Source organism: Triticum aestivum, chromosome 3D (genome assembly GCF_018294505.1).
Source record: "Triticum aestivum cultivar Chinese Spring chromosome 3D, IWGSC CS RefSeq v2.1, whole genome shotgun sequence".
In the NCBI taxonomy this organism is placed as follows: Eukaryota; Viridiplantae; Streptophyta; class Magnoliopsida; order Poales; family Poaceae; genus Triticum; species Triticum aestivum.
This window is the reverse complement of record NC_057802.1, coordinates 425,131,029-425,149,082: the sequence shown is the minus strand read 5'-3', so window position 1 is coordinate 425,149,082 and position 18,054 is coordinate 425,131,029. Positions and strand designations below refer to the sequence as shown.

The following is an 18,054-nucleotide window of genomic DNA, read 5'->3' as shown; positions in this document are numbered from 1 at the left end:
ACATCATTCTCCTAATGATGTGATCCCGTTCATCAAATGACAACACATGTCTATGGTTAGGAAACTTAACCATCTTTGATTAACGAGCTAGTCTAGTAGAGGCTTACTAGGGACACGGTGTTTTGTCTATGTATCCACACATGCATCAAGTATCCGGTTAATACAATTCTAGCATGAATAATAAACATTTATCATGATATAAAAAAATATAAATAACAACTTTATTATTGCCTCTAGGGCATATTTCCTTCAAAACTCTGATATAGTGTCATCTGCCACATTGTTGTAGTAAAGAAGCCACAATGGCTTTGTTTCTCTTTAGTAAGGTCTGTGTTGTGATCATCATGTATGTCAGGTGGCACCAACCGATACCTGGGCTGGAGTGTGCGACGCTCCAATTAGAGAATTGGTGTATGACACAGATGCAGGTAGTTTGGTAGTTATGTTTGGGGCTACGAGGATCCCGCTGTTACAAGGAACACATCTCCCATAACAGTTGAATTCCGGACATGTCACCCCCCTCTGAGTGCCTACTCGGGTGCGACGTGACACAAGGCTCCGGAGTCCATATGCACTTGTGACTCAGTCCGTGGCATACCCGTACGACATCCTCCTCTGGCAAAGTATCCTTACTCACTGTTACACATCTAATTTTGGTCATATCGGCATGTCCCACTGTTACTCATATGTCTCACTGTTATTGGGTTTCAATTCTACCCCTCGTCCTTGAAAGAAGTTACAAAAGTATCCGTTGATACTTCACGACATTTATTCTCAATATGTATATCCGCGTTTCTAATAGCGCAATCATAAGGCAAATTAATAAACGATATCTTCGTTCGCAAATAAACATCTTCCTAAAAAATATCGCATCGACGCCTATATATACGCGTCGGTTGGGTTGCGTGCCCCGCCCTCGTGATTCTTTCTCTTTCGATCTGTCCCCTCCGTCGTTATTAGCTCTCCCGACGCCTTCTCCACTCCTAATCGCCATTACAATCCTCTTCCGCCGCCGCCGCTTAGACCTCGCCCCGTCGAAACCAAGCGATCCAGAACCACACCGCCGACCGTAACAAAAACAAGATCCGCCGCTAGGCCTACGGTCAACATCATCGGCGGATCTAGGCGACCCCATGGCCGGCGCCCCTGAATCGCGTGGCTCTGGCGTCCGCCGCATACCATTGAGGCGCGTTTGGGCGTCAACTTCAAGTTCTTCTTGCCCTTGCTGCTGCGACAATTCTCACTGGGGGAGGAAGGACAAAAAAGGTACAATCTCCTCGGAATCCAATAAGTTTTGAGTCGGCAGATGTAGATCAAAGTTTTTTTTTTTTTTTGAGAACTAGATGTAGATCAAAGTTTGGTAATTTGTTGAAGCGTTTGTGGAAAGTTTGGGATGGGCTTTCCCGGCGCATGGCTCAAAGCCCCCTTGGGTGTGATCTGAAAGTCCAATTTGCCCCCTCCGGCTTTCCGGCCTCCGCCTCCGGTCGGTCCCCAGAATTGCCCAGCAATCCGTGGTCCGCCCGCACGGGCGCGCCGCATCTCGGGTCAGAAAAAGAGTACCTGGCCCTTTTTTTTCTCCTCCGCTCTGGAAATTCGTACCGGACCTCTGTGAGTGTGAGGAAGAACGGGACACATCGCACGCCTCATCCCTCGTCGCCGATATATATAAATTCCCCAATCCAAATATTCTCGTCACTTTCTTTCTCTCCCTCCCTGTCTCCTGTCTGCCCATTTCGTCGCGCCGCCGCCGCCGCCGCCAGAACACTTTCTCGGCTCGCCGTTGCGGCCAGCTGACGCAGGTAAAAGCCTAGGCCGCCCCTGGAGTCCACCGGATCGGCGCCCCCCTGCCCACCGGTCGCCGGCGCGCAGCGGTAACGCTTGCGGCGGATGCCCGTGGGGACTGGGGGTTAGGGTTCGAGGGTTAGGTTCCGACCTGTTTGGTCGGCGATTGGGCGTTACAAGTCGTGAATGAATTCTCCTTGGCTGGTGGGAAGGCGTGCTAGGTTTTTTCCATCTGCTTTTAGATACGACCTGTCTATCTGTCAGTAAAATTCGGTGACAGAGTGCCCCTGAACCGGGTTAATCTGGCTTTACCAGGAGCCTTGATGGTTCAGTACACGTTCGTTTTGAGGTACTATTGGTGTTGGGTTCAGCCTAAACTCATAATTCTGTTGTTTTGTTGCACAGTTGTAGCGAAGCTGAAGCTCGACCTCTTTGTCAAATCCTTGAAGTCTGGAGCCATGTTAGGTGATGCGTTGGGGGATGATGATCAGAGTGTGTCCGGTGATTCCATGTCTGAATGGCGGTCCTGCGACCAGATCGACAATGGGAGCCCGTCGACGTCCCCTCCCTTCTGGGACACTGATGGCGAAGATGATGATCCTGGTGAGCAATAGACTTTCTTAGCCTAATATGCTTTTCATTATGTATAAGATGGGTAGGCATTTGTGATAGTAATTTGTTCGGTGGTAATGTTGGCTACGTTTTCATTTAGCTGATGTTATTATCTCAGGGCCCTGTCCTTCAAATTTATTCGGGCGACATACTTGGAGAATTCAGAACTTCTCAAAGGAGAAGAAGAGAGAAATGAAAAGTGAACCATTTGAAGCTGGTGGTTTTAAGTGGTAGGTTCCTAATGGTTAATTAAAATACTGGTGTTATTATATTTCTTTTCCCCACTTCTTTTTGGGTCTGATGATGAACCAAGGTTGAATTGTGTCTGGTTTATTATTCCTTTTTATGTCCTATCATGGATTCACAAGTATTATTGAACTTTCTTAACTTGAATGATTGTTGATTGCTAGTACAGTGCTTTCCGGCTCATGTTCTTTTCTTGACAGTGCTGTAAGTAAGAGCCTGTTGCCTGTGAAATCTTTCATAATGGTGTTTAAACTCTAGTTCCCTCGTTGTTAGTGGGCTAGTTATTATTATATTGAGCATGGTTCTAGATTCTTCATTTTGATTGTACACATGCTTAATTGTTCACCGAGTCCTGAAAAGAAAGCTTCAAGTATCTGTAAGGAACCAGCTGTATATAGTTAAAGCTTGCAATTATTGCTGATGTCTGATACAAAGGAGGTTGATCTATAGCTTGAATATCTCCGTTATGTTGAAAAGCTTTCTGTGTCTCAAATGGTTTCTGTTTGTTAAATTTCTTATGGTTGTGGTGCATCTTTGCTAGCATTAGGCATGGCACTGATTGATGTATAACATACTACCTTCCAGTGCGGCTATTCTAAAAGTGTTTTTCATTGTGTTTCACCTCTTCCCAACATTGAACTAAAACCAAGACAAGTATTATGGAACGGAGGGAGTAGTAGACAATTTTTGCACTCCAAATTTTCTTCTTCTTTATTCTTGTAATTTTCATACTTGCAAGACCCTTGAGCCAGTTAGTGATGCAAATTTTAAACTAGCTTTATTCCCTTATGGCATGCTATATCATTATCATATGTTGATACCTTAGTATGCGATCTTTATTTTTTGTAGGTATATTCTAGTTTACCCTCAAGGGTGTGATGTCTCCAATCACTTGTCACTGTTTCTATGTGTTGCTGATCATGACAAACTCCTTCCAGGTTTGGTGTTATTGTTTTACCATGTTGCCTAAGTAATATTTTGTCCCCAAACTTATTTTTCGGTCACTGGCTTGATACTTTCAGGATGGAGCCAGTTTGCACAGTTCACCATAGCTGTGGGCAATCTTGATCCTAAGAAAGTTAAATATTCTGGTAAAGATTGATTGGTGGTTTTTTCTCCATGGGGCTAAATAACCAATTAGAGGTTAACTAAGTAATTTTGCAGACACCTTGCACAAATTCTGGAAGAAGGAGCATGATTGGGGATGGAAGAAGTTCATGGAGTTGTCAAAGATCCAAGATGGTTTTCTTGTTAATGATGTTCTCGAAATCATAGCCCAAGTTCAAGTTATTAGGTAGTATTGAATTTCAGGATTGATGCTTCAAACAGTTTTTCTTACTTTGGCAGTACTGAAAGTCTTTAATTTGATTGTTCACACTGCACACTTGAGTTTAGTTGTTTTTGTTAGCATTTGATGCTTTCCTAGATAATTAAACTTTTAATGTTATGTTGTGATCTTGTATGTCCTAATTTTATCCTGGTCCTGTTAGAGGCTGTAGTTGCATATTGCTCATGCATGCATGTAGATACCTTGTTGAGACTGTTTCTGATTGCAGTATCCAGAGTTACTTCTTATGTTCAGTCTGTCAAGTCACTTCTGTATTGTTTAATACATGCCTACTATTATGTGGTCGGCCATTTGGATATACTGAGAATCGTACTCTAGCTACTGTCTCTAATTTTCTTAGCACTTAATTCTTATTAATTGATCGCAAAACATTATGTAACTCCTTTTCTCTGTCTTTTTTATCAAATGGAGGGAGAAAGTGGACCGCCCGTTTCGTTGCCTTGAGCGTCCTTATCGACGAGAATTACTCCGTGTCTATATGACAAATATAGAGCAAATTTATCGTCGCTTTGTTGAAGAACACAGAAGTAAACTTAGCAACCTCATTGAGGACAAAATGAGATGGTCCGGGTTAGTCAGTTACTTCTAGAATTTTATACGTTGTCATCTTGTGAATAGTTAAATATTTATAACTTTAATTGCAATGCATTCTTCCTTGGTGTTGCAGTTTTTGTGCTTTCTGGCTTGCAATTGACACAAGCACAAGATATCGCATGTCCAGAGAGAAGAGCGACGTCATATTGAAAATAATTGTGAAGCATTTCTTTGTAGAGAAAGAGGTCACTTCAACACTAGTTATGGACTCCCTGCATACGGGGCTGAAGGCACTTGAGCACCAGTGCAGGGGAAAGAAAGGTAGAGGAAAATTAATGGACTTGGAGGAGTTATCTGCGCCTATGGTCCATGTTGACATGGACACATTTGCTTTAGCTGGTGATGTCCTAGCTTTGCTTGAGAGGGCAGCTTTAGAACCCTTGCCTTGTCAACCTCTATCTCCAAAGGATGACAAATGTTCCCAGAGCCGCACTAAGGTAGTATTGGTGTATTGATTTATTAGTGCAATTTTTAGGCTTTTACGGTAATTTAGGCCCCCCCCCCCCCCCAACCTCCAACAATGAATTCTACCATGACGCCATTTTCCTATCCTTGGTATTTCTATTATTTGGCCGCAATGACATGGAATTAGCTTCTTTTAGCTCAGAATTTGTCTGCTTTATCCTATGATGTGATTCTTCCCTTGTTTCCCAGTCAACATGATTGTTTTTGTTAATTTTCAGACATCTTTTTGCATAATGAAGTTTCCCGTCCATCCGGAGTTTATTTTCTTGAATCTTCCATTTGCAATGGAGGTTCTTGGTTGAAGCTGGCCGCATAATTTTTAGATGAGCTATATCAATTCCAATTGTTCTTATATGGTCATTTGGTTTAGCTGGCCAGATAAACTTATGCTGCAATCAGTGGAAAATGCACCACACTTTATATTGGTAGACAGTACCTAAGTGCAATTATCTAGTTAGATTATTAAGCCGCTCAACCCGGTGTATCCGAATGAATGCATTTCTAAAGACTACCCCAGTATATTCCTATTTGTTTCTAGACTAGACTCATCAGTGTGCTAATTAGTTATATTATGTTTGATGGTTGCAAGCATTACTTTTATTTTCTGCAGTATAATTATTGTCATGCTGCTAATTTTTCATTGTTATCATCTTTGTAGGCTGGTAGTTCTGGCGAAGTTAAAGTTTCAATTGAGCATGAAGAAAAGCGCCTAACTGAGTTTGGTCAGAAGATACTTGAAACATTTGCTCTATCTCATATATTTAGGTAAAAGGTTTATCTATTTTCATCTTGTAACCTCCGCCTGATTAGGTTACTTGGTAGATATCATTAATTTGGACAACAGTTTATTGCCTTTGCTATGTCTTCCTATGTGTGATTTGTTAGTACCATCATGTGTGCAGTCCTTGATCAACTCGATGATTTATGTGGTCCTGCATTAAAGTTTTTACGTTGCTGAGTAACTATTAAATTGTTCAGTGATTTCCTGCTGTTTAGCATTGAAACTGTACCTTTAAGTTATACCATTGCTGAGTAATCATGAAATGTTTTCTGCTATTTTGCATTGAGATATACCTCTAAAATCTTAGGAAAACTAAATAAATTATTTTTTACAGCAAATTTGAGCCTGTCCTTTAGTTCTGCTTAGAAATATAAGGATGTAGTCTGATATCTTTGATATTTGCACTAGACAACATTGCATGCTTTGCATCACTTCTGTTTTGTTTTTGTGTTAGTGGGATTGAGGTCGCTTATCAAGAAGCTGTCTCTTTGAAGAGGCAAGAAGAGCTTATTCGTGAAGAGGAAGAAGCTGGGCTCCTTGAAAGTGAGATGAAGGGGAAGCGCAACAATACCACTGAAAAGGAGAAGCGTGCAAAGAAAAAACAGGTCATACTCTTAATGTTGTTCAGCACACGTCCCCTCTTTTTAATTCCTTGCATTGACACTGGTTCAAAAAAAAAACTTGCATTGAATGGCCCATAGCTGGTAGCAGGTAGCAGGGTGAGATGACGACAGCTTTTCTTTGGTTTTAGTTTACTTGAACAAGTTTGAACGGGAAGAATGCCTAACCACTTGAACATATTGAAAGGAAATTTACTGTTGGATTCTTCGAATGATTATTCTTGTTTTTCACTATATTGTATCGTTTTGTTTTTGGTTGGCTTGCTGTTATGGTAATTTTCCAGTTAAGAGTTCCAATCTTTGGTTGAGCTCACATCTCTTCTCCCCTGTTATGAACGAGCGGCCAGTAGTGTTTCGTGCTGGGACTGATCCAAATTAACAAGATTTACGGGCTGGAATATGAAACAAAAACAAGTTGCCCCTATTTCTAAGTTGAAATTTGCTGCTCCCGTATGGCATTTTACTATTTTCCTTGTAAAAAGCATAAATCGTTAAATTGCCATTGTGAGCTAATGACCACATGCCTGTTGTAAGCACACACCTGAAATTCTGGCATTAATTTATGCATAATTGACGAATGTTAAACTTCTCTGTTGAGCCTAAACATGCATGGTCCAGTTTGACTAGTAACTCTTTATTTTGTTTAATTGATCATTTCATGCTAGTCTTATTTTCTTCTGAATTTACTTCCAGATTTTGTTGAGACATTCAAGCTGCAGAAGCTAATTGTTCTTGTGAATACGTTACTAGGATAAGAATTAGTTGGATTTTGCCTCATCTCTTTATCTAGTTGGATTTTTCACTTGCATAATCTTGAATTACTTTTCCAGGCCAAACAAAAAAAGAACAATCGGAAGGTTAAAGACAAGGATAGAGAGGAAAAATCTGATTCAAATTTTGCAGAGAAGGATCAAGATGAAAGCACAATTCATGATAGTGAGGATTCTAAGCAGGCAGGACAAGTAGCCATGAAAGTTGATACCTCCGAAGAAGGTGCTTCAGACATCTCAGACAATTTAGATGGATCAGCTGAGGCATGTCAAACTGATGCAGGTGACAAAATTGCACAACCTGTGAATGGGGTCAATGATGTTGGTATTGAGACGAAAAATGTGCATACTGGGAAGAACTCTACTGTGGAGCACAAGCCACTGCCGTGTTTATCGGAATCTGCTACTATGAACATTATGCAAGGCAAAAGAAATAACTTGCTAGACAGTTCTGGTCAGAAATCACTTCATAGGTTGGTTAGCACTATCTCAAGTTTTTATCGCTTCTCTTAGCATGGCATTCGCAGCGTTTTTAATTGAATCTATGTACAGAGGGAAAACTCAACGGACGAGGGTCATAAGCAGCAAGAACGTTCCCAAAGATGAGGATGATCTCCCCTCTAGCACTACAGGTGGTTCAGACCGCAATACATCTGGCTGTGGACCAGCACCAAAGCCTGATCAGGAGACTGTTCTAATCACCTTAAAAGATAAGCTTCGGAAGCTTGGGACACGCCTACATGAGGTCAGAATAGTTTTCCTTAAGCAGTATTGGGCATTACTTTCTTACCAGGTTTTTAGTAGTGATTGACTTATCCTAGTTGTGCAAATGGTCATCTTAATCATTCCATAATTATCCTTAGTTTTGTACTAAACATATGGCTTATCATTAGTTTGTACTCCCTCCGTTTCTATAAGCCCTTTTAGAGATTTCAATATGGACTATATACAGATGTATATAGACATATTTTAGAGTGTAGATTCACTCATTTTGCTCCATATGTAGTCCATATTGGAATCTCTAAAAGGTCTTACATTTAAGACCAGAGGGAGTAGTTCTTTTTTAATCTGGAGGCTATTGATAATAGCTTAATGCCTGCACGGTATGATTTTGTAAAAATTGGCAACATGTTTTGCTATAAGTATTGTGTCGGAGTTTGAATGGTTACACAATTAAATTGCAGTAACATACACCAGACAGCTATTCCTACTATATAGCTAAGCCTGTGCTTTGCTACGATTAACAAAATTAATAATGATCACACTAAAAAACTATTTTTGCTTTAGTGTCATGCTCTGCGTTTGTGCTCCCTGTCATCTCCATTTTTTAGAGATTTTCTGGGAGTTGGTTGAGTTAGTTTCTTTGGGTGCTAAATTGTATTTTAGTTAGTTAATTTGTTATCTTTTTTTAGAGATTTTTAGTAACTGGGAGGTCGAAGGCGTGGACAAACAGCATGACACCAGTTCCCATTTATAAGATACAGTAAAAATCATGGATATCTTTAGCTAGGCTTGTAGTACTCTTGGAATTTCTCCTCTTTTCTTTATACGAATGATCGCATGAACTGCGGGCATAATCTTTGAATAAAAAATATCCAGTTTGCATGTTAGTTCATGCCACCAAATAAAAATTCAAAATCTCTGAAGACAACTAATTTGCTCAACAAACTTCGTCCTCTTTCGTACTATTTACATTTGGTGGAAGTTCTGCATGTGGGAAAATGCAAACGATTTCAAAACACAAGTCATCTAATTTTGCAGTCCTTTTTGAGGGAGTACTTATCGGGATTCACTTCTTGAGTCAGAATTTTGTTTACGATCTTTCTAGTCATTTCATAGTAAAATTCCAACATATTTAACCATTGGTTCCTATGTAACACTTCAATGAGTTGTTTCTTTACTTTGTTTTTGTACTGCCAAAGGTTGATAAGCCTGTTTCCATTTATGCATGTTTCAGAAGGAAAATGAGGGCAGGAAACTAGAGGGACATTTGGAAAAGAAAGCAGCAGCTGAGGCAGTGTCCTCATCATCCTCATCCAGTTCTTTGGAAAAGACTCCTAATGTTGTGAACAGACCAGAGCAACCTTCCGTGACTAGTCCTGATGCAAGTATGTATGCACCACCTCATTCTCAACCTGTAATCACCAATGGTGCTAATGGAGCCATTCCAGCAAAGCCCAAAACCACTGTAAGCACAAAATCTGGACCTACTGTTGCTCCAAGTAAGGTCAAACCAGCTTTGAATCTGAAAATAGATAGAGCTACTTCAGTCACCCCAAGATCGCTGCCAGTTGATAAAGCTGCTACACTTCCTTCAAGCTTGTCGCTAGCAAACAAAGCTATTCCAGTTCCCCCCCAATCGTCTGCACCATGGGTTGCTAAGGCCGCAAAAGGTATTCCAGCCCCCCCAAAACCGTCTGCACAGGCTAATAAGGTTACTAAAGCTGCTCCAGTTCCCCTGAAGTCACCTACACCACAGGTTGAAAAAGTTGCTAAAGCTATTCCAGCTCTGTCTAATTCACCTGCACCTCAGGTTAATAAGGTCGCGCCACCTAATGCAGCGCTACGGCAGTTGCCTTTGGTGTCTTATTCAGAAGCTCGAAAAAGTGCAGTTCCTAAAAAGATTGTTGGCACTTCTGTTCCGCGAACTTCTACTGCAGTATCAAGGCCTTCAAGTGCTCCTCTGTTCCAGGTACCAAGGTCAACTTTGCCACCCATACCCGGAGCTCAAGTTCCCCCATCACAGTCACGTTCGTTGACTGCATCTAGACGATCCAGCAATGAGCCCTCTGCTCCTGTGCCAAGTTATGTACCGCAGTCCTACCGAAATGCCATCATCGGTAAGGGTAGTCTTGATACTACCTTGTCAAGTTCTGATAAGGTAACCTCTACAGGCCAAAGCGATGCGATTTCTCAGCCACTATCAGCATATGCATTGGGAACATCTGCCATGTTGCCTCCTGTTGGAAGGAATGGCCAGTTACCCGGTAATCAAGGATTCATATCTGGGCAGGGCAAGTTGGATACCCTTGATAGCTGGCACCCATGGAAAGGTATTAGTGATGCTAAAGAACACATGCCGAGGGATGATACTACATACCAACAGATGACCAATGGTGATGCGCGCATACGCCCATGGAGTGACAATTCTTATCAGCAAGCAAGCAACAGTGGAACAGAAGAACAAGGCAGATTTGGGGGAATTCAACATAGGCAGTTCCAGAGTGAGATTCCTACAAATTTTGACTCACACCAGCTGCAGGGTTCAGTGGGGGAGGAATTCCCGCATCTTGGCATCATCAATGACTTACTTGAGGAGGAACAAAGCAATGTGAGCATGGAAGAGCCTCCTATCCATGAATACCATCCATTTGGCTTGCCATTTTCTCCCGGAGGCAACTTCGCAGAGGCTGACATGACTTCGTCAAGTAGTTCTGGCCAGTTGAACTTGAACGGCCATTACTATGACAGGCTGAATGCTCTACACAGGCTGGGAGAGGGGCAATTTTCCACATTGGGTGCTTATTCCAATGGAATGGCGGACTCTTTTTCATCCAAGCCTTGGCTGTATAGCTATCCTAATCCAATGGTGAATCCTGGAGTTAACGGGTTTTCACAGCAGATGGGGGACTACACCAATTATGCAAGTGGGAGAGCGAATGAGGAATACATGTATCGCCGTGCCAACGGTCAATGGTGATGCTTGTATTACACCAATTTCCATAATGAATGCTGCTTGTAAGTTGTAACCGAACATGGTGCAAGTCCAAGGTTCGCTCAACCGTAACTTCTCATTCCAAAAGGAGAGAAGAAAAAAGGATACATTATGTAAAGTGTTGCAGTCTAGTCAATTAACTGCTTGTCAGAGTGCTTATATGTTTCTTTCCTTTTTCTCTGTTTTGCTTTGTTCTGTCTTACTGTTATATGACTGCAGCTAACAAATGGAACCTGGGGTTTTGTCGCCGACAGAGAGCTGTTAGGAACCAAGGTAATAAGTGATGTGATTTTGCAGCATCTGCACTTCTTTGGTAGGATGCCAGGATCATGGAACTTAGACAGAATTGTAGATACTATAGAAGTCACAAGTCTCAACCAGGCTACATGCGCGCGCGCGCGCACACACATACACGCACTTCCTGTTGAGTCCCAAGTACTGATCACTTGTTTATAACAAAATCTATAGGCCACTTGGTATGTTGTTACCCACTTACTATGTTCACATCCAAGACAAACTGACTCGTCTCACAAAGAAAAGAAAACAAACACATGCCAGTATACTTGCCAAGTTCTTTTGTGTAAAATCTCCCTCAATAGCCAAAAACAAAATTCCTAGATGTAGCGACCTAACAACAATTTCTTTCCTTTTGGGGCACAAAAATATACAATGTACAAGTTGGGTGGGAATCTGGTGCACGAAGAGGTTTTGTGTGAAGAGCTAAAATCCACAATGCTATTTGCTCTCAATGGCAATAGCTCGGAGTTCTCTGAGGTTGCAGGCAATTTCCCTTATGAATTGTGCGCCTTCTTTTCCATTCTTAAGGGAGTTTATGCTGTGCTCGAGGAAATCGCGGTCTCCTTCTAGAGTCTTCAATCTTTTATTCAAGCTCGAGATTTCCTCTTGAAATGTGGATAGGTCAGCCTCCCCCTTAGCCAAGAGAATGGACTCTTGTGTCCCCTCTATAGCATCTGAATTTGATAAATCTGTAGAAGTATTGTTGTTGGAGTACAAGTGAAGCTTCTTCTCCAGCTTCCTCAAACTTTCTGATATGTATGCCCTCTCATCTTCAAGCAAAGCTGCAGTGCTATGTTGTTCTTCAAAGGGGAGCTGATTGTCTTCTTTCTCTGTTGGCCCTCCGCCTCCAGACTGTGTCCAGCACTTTTCAAGCTCGGCTTCCAATTCCTGTATTTGATCTTCTCTTTGAGCAAGTAGCTCGTTAGCTTCAGCGAGCGCTTCGCCATCGTACTCTGCTTGCTCCTCCATCATCCTCTGGTAATGAGACGCTTCCATCTGCATTGCAGCCTTCTCATCCTGCAGCCTGGTGATCATGGCCAGTGCTTGGTTTGCAGCGATCGCCGCAGCATTCCTCTCTTCTTCCAGCTCCCTGCAGAGGAGGTGTATCGACTTCCGGTCTAGATCAATCTGTCGTCTCAGCCGGTCGATGGTGCTCTCACCTTCCATTTCGCTGATAATGCTTCCGTCCAGTGATTCCAGACCAGAAACATTTCTCTCGAGCGAGATTCTTCTTGTTATGTTCTGCACTATCAAATCATCACCACGCCCATATGTGCGTGGGCTAGGGCCTGGATCAAGCCAAGTTGCCTCGAGCCCCCTGGAAGCCGAGAGTTGTGAAAGCAGTAGCCTTAGTTCTCCATTTACACTAGCCGAAGAGCCTTTTCCAAGAATCACATCAGTCAAGGTTGGGGATGGGAAACCACTCATGCCAATGGCAAGATTGTAGGCTTCGTTCATGCTAATCTGAGTGCTAAGAGATGGTCTCCTTTCAGCAACCGTTTCAATTGTTTGGGGATGTTCCTCAATGGCATCAAGACCCTGAGATACCTCACCATTTGATCTGGCAGCAACTGGTGGTATATGAGGCTCTTTCGCATCTGATCAAAATGGTTAAATATAAGGACCACATTTAAAATACTGTGCTGGATGGAAGGTACAGACTAACAAACCTTTTGCTGGCAAATCTTTGGAAGTTGAACTGGAAGGATCATGTGATGTCAGTCCATTTATTCCGGTATCACCAGTCCATTCAGCTTTTTTAGGATTATCTTCAACTTCAGCAGGAGTTTCTGAATCGACACCAACCTGTGAAACGGGGATATCCCCGAAATTATCTGAAAGAGAGTAGAAATGAATCCCGAGATTCAGTTAAGATAGATAAGCGAATGCTACAGTGGAGAAAGAGAGGCAAAACTAAGAAACCTTTCGGATATGTTTCTTCTGAAGCAACATAGTGATAGTCCTTGGGTACTTGTTCACTTGTAACTGGATCATTAGCCAATGTGCTTCTCTGGTGAAACATGCCACTTGATATAGCAGTGATTTCTCCCCCCTGAGCTTCTTCTGGATCATATTAACAATTATTTGCTGTGTCATGATGGTTTGATGATAAGAAATAAAATGTCATTCATTTGGTATGAGTTATTATCAGGATACCATACCTTTTATATTTTTGTCCGCTGCAACAGCATAGTGTTGTTCGAGTATTGTGAATTGAGATGTATATGGATCGACGATGCTGTCATTCGTCCTCTGACATGATTCAGTTTCACCAATAATCTTAGGTAACTCATCAACTGGTGCAACTGGAATTTGGGGAACAGTGGCATCTGCACAATTATCCATGCAATTATAGGATCTGTCAACACAAAAACAAAAGTGGAAATAGTGGAAGTTATCCAGGTTGGGAAATATGATTTTACCTTCTAAAGATAACTCTTCAATGGCAATTAGAGGGTCATGCTGTGATGCTCGTCTTCTGGACGAGATGTCCTCTGCTTCCATCTGGCTCCCACTAATCACACTGTCAGGGTCATAATTGGGAACATGATCTGCCGAACATGCATCACCGGAGTCAGTCACTTTTTGTTCTTCCTGAACATTCATTTCAGATGGCTTGGCCACCTCAGGGTGTGGAACACCTGGTATCTCAAAAACTGCATCTTCCTGAAAGTCTCTCTTTTCCATATCATAGGCTTCATGAGGGGGAGAATCTCTGCCATCATCAGCACAAGGAACCTCAACCTCGGAGTCAGATGTCATCTGTAGAGCACTGTATCTCTCATGAGATGTATGATCACTCTGGTGGTAAATGTCTTTGGTTTCAAATGATTCGTCCAGTTGCCATGATACAGGATAATCCGTGCAAATCTTTGGTGACTTAGCATATTGGATCTCTCCACTCTTCTGAGAGAACAGCGATACGCTCCGTTGTTCAAAATGTTGTGCACAACATGAACAAATTCTTGTAAGAGGAGAATGTAACACATCATCACCCCCCTGAGTAGTATTGAGTACATCGACATCCACGGCGGGCTCATCTGTGTTGTCATTGTTGTTTTGTTTCACTTTTGGAGCAAGTGAGCTACTGCTGCATCCATCGCACATACTTTCCGCGCCCACAAGTTTCTGGTGTAGGCGGCAGAAGGCCAAGGATGAGAGCTCTGACTTGTGAGTTTTGCAGATCAGTTCCCTGTAGAAGCATGGTTCCTCATTGCCGAGGACATGATCTAGCCTTGAGCAGAACGGACAAGGTACCGGTAGTTTGCAGAGACGGGCAAATCTGGTGATGAGGAAGGAGTAAACTGCGTCGATGAATAGCAGAAGCATCAAGATCCACTCGAGCAATGCCGATGACAGTGCGATGGGCAATCGTCGCAGGACTGTCATCCTTGTTCCCATTGTCCAACAGTATACTCGAATCTTCACGACAGTCGCTCCAACGCGCTGTTTAGATGGTCAGAGGTGGTTGGTGTTGAAGCAGGACCTCTACAAGAAGTCAAAGCAAAGTTAATAATCAGCAAAGTGTCTTACAGTTAATCAGCTTGGTGATAGAATTAACAAGATTTCACTGGAGCTGTAGGCTAGAGACATCAGGATTCGGTACGATTAAAGCCTTTATCCTATCATTGAGAAGGTGAATGGTAGTGTCATTGCAGCGATATAGGTAGGTTTGGTGAAGCATAAAGCCAGTCTTAGCTGGAGTGAGAGACCGAATGCCAGGTTGGAAAAGCAATTGATAGCAGCAAGTGTCGGGCACCAACTACAGTGGCTAATTGGCAATCGCAGATACACGGGACCAAGAGAATGCTGGAAGATTTTAGCCTAAAGCCATCTCACATGAACAGGAATAAAAGAAAAGGTTTTTTCGGAGGAAAATAATAGCTGGAGAAGCACGGACATAAATTATGCAGGACAGATGATCCCCAGAGTAAGCCGAAACCTGTTCAGAGCTAAGCAGCTAATGTCCACTAAGCATCGTCCCAAATTCCACATAGAATTAGCACCGTATCCCCAAGAAATCATCAGGATGAGTACAGAATCAAGCAAAAGCAGCCATGGAATCAAAGCTAATAAGGAAAGAAACAGGGTAAGCATAGTTGATTCCTTGCAAGTTGAAAGACACTGTCCCGAAAGCAAACTAAGCTCAAATCACGGGTCAGCCACGGAACAAAATCACAGGCCGAGCGGAGATAGAATTAGTAGAACCTCGCCTTTCGATCCAAGCCGATAATCAGCACGCCGCGAGGGATCCCGATCTGCGGCGGTGGTCGGAGCAGACGCCAAAAAGGAAGGGGGTGGCGGGCTTAAGGCTGAGCAGAGCAGCATGAGGAGGAGGAGCAAAATGATGAGGCGGAAAGGTGGCAGGGAAATATATTCTCCCCACCGCCGGAACGAGCCAAAACCGAAAGCGGGGGCAAGTGGCCGGTGGCCGGTGGCGAGGCCACGACGGGGCGGCGTACCGAAAGGGAGAAAGCCGGCCTCCGCGGGCCGGGCCGGACAGCGACGCGGGGCGGTCAGACGAGGGCCGCCCAGCCGAAAGGCGTGCGGTGGTTGAGCTCCTCCGTCTCTTGGTTTTAGTTGGTCTAGTGGTCACTCACTGCTGCTGAGTAGACTAGCGCTAACGGGGTTGTTTAGGCTGCCCCGCGGAGAATGACGTCTCGATGTGAATGGAGGAATCATATCAATAATGGAGGACTTGAATGGATGATGGCGGTATTAATTGGGAGTCTGACTCTTCACGCCTTGGGGGAGTTTGGCCCGGTCTTCAGGCTATCAAGCTAGAGAAGAATGAAATTCGCACGGCCACGCGGGGCAGGCGCGTGCATCCAAGAAACATCTGCAGAGCGATCGATTTGCTTCGTGATCTAAACGTATGTTTTCATGGAAATTGGCTGAAAAATGGATGAAAATTCTTAATATTTAGCCTGTACAAATACTTTCACGGTCCGTTATCATACGTCTTTCTACCCACTGGCAAATCTAGGACGAAAATATATTAATTTTTGAACAAATTTTTAAACCTGCTTAGCTAAATAGCCATAATTTCCTAGTCCATTTGTCAACCTTCCGAGAATACTACTAGAAACATGTAGTATTTACTGGGTTTTTTGAACCAAATTTTGTTTCTGCTTAGAGCATCTTCAGCCGGCTAAGGCAAATTCGGGCCCTCAACCGCCCTCGGACGCAAGTATCTCATATCCGATCATATATCCATACTAAACCATGCAACATTGATGGAAACTACATAGATCATAGCCGGACGTAGAAACGGACATACAAATGCACAATCCGTTCACCAAAAGATCACAATCGGGTTTGCGCACGGGCCGGGAGGGGCCAGCGCTGGCGGGGGAGAGGCGAGGAGGCAGATCCGGAACCGTCCCCTCCCCCCTCCCGTGTCCACCTTGGATCTCTCGGGGGCAATGCGGAGGGCCAGCTCCTCGTCGATGTCGAGGTCAGAGCCGGAGCGGCTGCCAGAGCTCGACATGCTCGCCGGAGTCGTCGGATCAAATCGAAGAAATCGGAGTAGGGGAAGATGAGACGGAGCGAGAGCGGAGTGAGGTAGGGTTACCGGATTGGGGATATTTGTGGGGATGGAGTGGGCTCGGGGTGGGCTGGGCTAACGTGGCGGACGTGCCCGGGCTGCCCCATGTCCGCGCTATATTTGGACTTGATATGAGGGGCGCCGGACGGCCCAGGCGTTTGAGGTCCGTTTGAGGCACCTGTCTGGATCGAAATTTCGTGACCAGTCAGTGACCAGACCGTCCGCCCCGGGCGTTTGAGGCGGATTTGAGGCGTCCGGCTGTAGATGTTCTTAGCTAAATAGCCATAGGCCCTGTTTGGTTCAGAAGTCCTAGGACTTTTTCTAGTCCCAACTAAAAAGTCTCTAGGCCCTAAAAAGTCCCTCCCTGTTTCAGGGACTAAAAAGTCCTTAGTCCCTCCCTAGAGGTTATTAAATGACATGTAAAAGACCATGTTACCCCTACTATACAGAAAAATATCAACCAAACAACACCATGGGGCGGCGGGGCAATGAGTGCAGGGAGAGGCATTGTTGGAAAAGTCCCAAAAAGTCCCAAAAAGACTCTCCTTAAGAGTCTTCTTCATTTAGTCCCCAAAAGCAACTTTTAGTCCCTAGTAGTCCCTCCGGTTTGGTTAAAAAGTCTCTAAGAGAAACTTTTTCTAGTCATACACCAAAAAGTCTCTGAAAACAAACACCCCCATAATCTCCTAGCCCATTTGTCCAAATGCCCTCAAAGTTTTTCCATAATACTATTGAAAACATGTACTCCCTCCGTCTCATAATGTAAGACGCTTTTTGACACTAGTGTAGTGTCAAAAAGCGTCTTACGTTATGGGACGGAGGGAGTAGTATTTACTATATTATTTTCGGATTTTTTAAGCGAGTGTAGCCATCTTTTGTGATAAAATGGATTGCACTTGTGTTCGCTCAGGAAGATATGCTGCACTACTACTGTTCGCAATGACTATGGGCATTTAGCAGTTAGCAGTTGGCTGTTGCTATATGTACTGTTCATCTATAAAGTCCGTGATTTTTTTTTACAACTCACAATTCAAGGTATCTCATCTTGAAATTTTTCACACATACACTTTACATCTTTGCATACATGTATTTGTTTTCAGAATTTTTTTAAACTGAAATTTATGAATTTTTAATTATTCAAAATAAAGGGCTCCATGGAGTTTGGTCTTCAAAATGCCCTACTCATGTAGTAGTAAAAATAAAACGTGTTTTTGAGAGTAGGCTAGAGCCTGTTTAAGCCTAGGTACTGGACTCGCCACTGTTTCTACATGTGCGC

General features: G+C 43.3%; 2 protein-coding genes across 6 annotated transcripts; one reads left to right on the top strand and one right to left on the bottom strand.

Annotated features, from left to right (window-relative positions):
- Positions 1–979: 979 nt before the first annotated feature.
- Positions 980–11,092, top strand: LOC123079349 (TNF receptor-associated factor homolog 1b). Of its 2 annotated transcripts, none has more exons than XM_044502110.1 (13): positions 980–1,266; positions 2,188–2,385; positions 2,513–2,624; positions 3,490–3,578; positions 3,663–3,731; positions 3,805–3,934; positions 4,400–4,558; positions 4,656–5,019; positions 5,706–5,812; positions 6,283–6,433; positions 7,279–7,691; positions 7,771–7,963; positions 9,176–11,092. In XM_044502110.1, exons 1-13 carry the CDS (start codon positions 1,134–1,136, stop codon positions 10,916–10,918), a joined length of 3,861 nt encoding a protein of 1,286 aa, XP_044358045.1. In that variant the 5' UTR covers positions 980–1,133; the 3' UTR covers positions 10,919–11,092. The 2 variants fall into 2 exon arrangements, with proteins under 2 accessions (XP_044358045.1, XP_044358046.1); XM_044502111.1 differs by lacking the exon at positions 980–1,266 and adding an exon at positions 1,577–1,799.
- A 265-nt stretch (positions 11,093–11,357) lies between these two features.
- LOC123079350 (probable myosin-binding protein 6) lies at positions 11,358–15,860 on the bottom strand. Of its 4 annotated transcripts, none has more exons than XM_044502114.1 (6): positions 15,694–15,860; positions 13,654–14,719; positions 13,393–13,560; positions 13,154–13,294; positions 12,901–13,065; positions 11,358–12,828 (listed from the first exon to the last, which is right to left on the bottom strand). In XM_044502114.1, the coding sequence occupies exons 2-6, from the start codon at positions 14,630–14,632 to the stop codon at positions 11,669–11,671; spliced, it is 2,613 nt and encodes an 870-aa protein (XP_044358049.1). In that variant the 5' UTR covers positions 14,633–14,719; positions 15,694–15,860; the 3' UTR covers positions 11,358–11,668. The 4 variants fall into 4 exon arrangements, with proteins under 4 accessions (XP_044358049.1, XP_044358047.1, XP_044358050.1 ...); XM_044502112.1 differs by lacking the exon at positions 15,694–15,860 and adding an exon at positions 15,445–15,684; XM_044502115.1 differs by lacking the exon at positions 15,694–15,860 and adding an exon at positions 15,445–15,684 and having other exon boundaries at positions 13,154–13,291.
- Between the last annotated feature and the right edge of the window lie 2,194 nt (positions 15,861–18,054).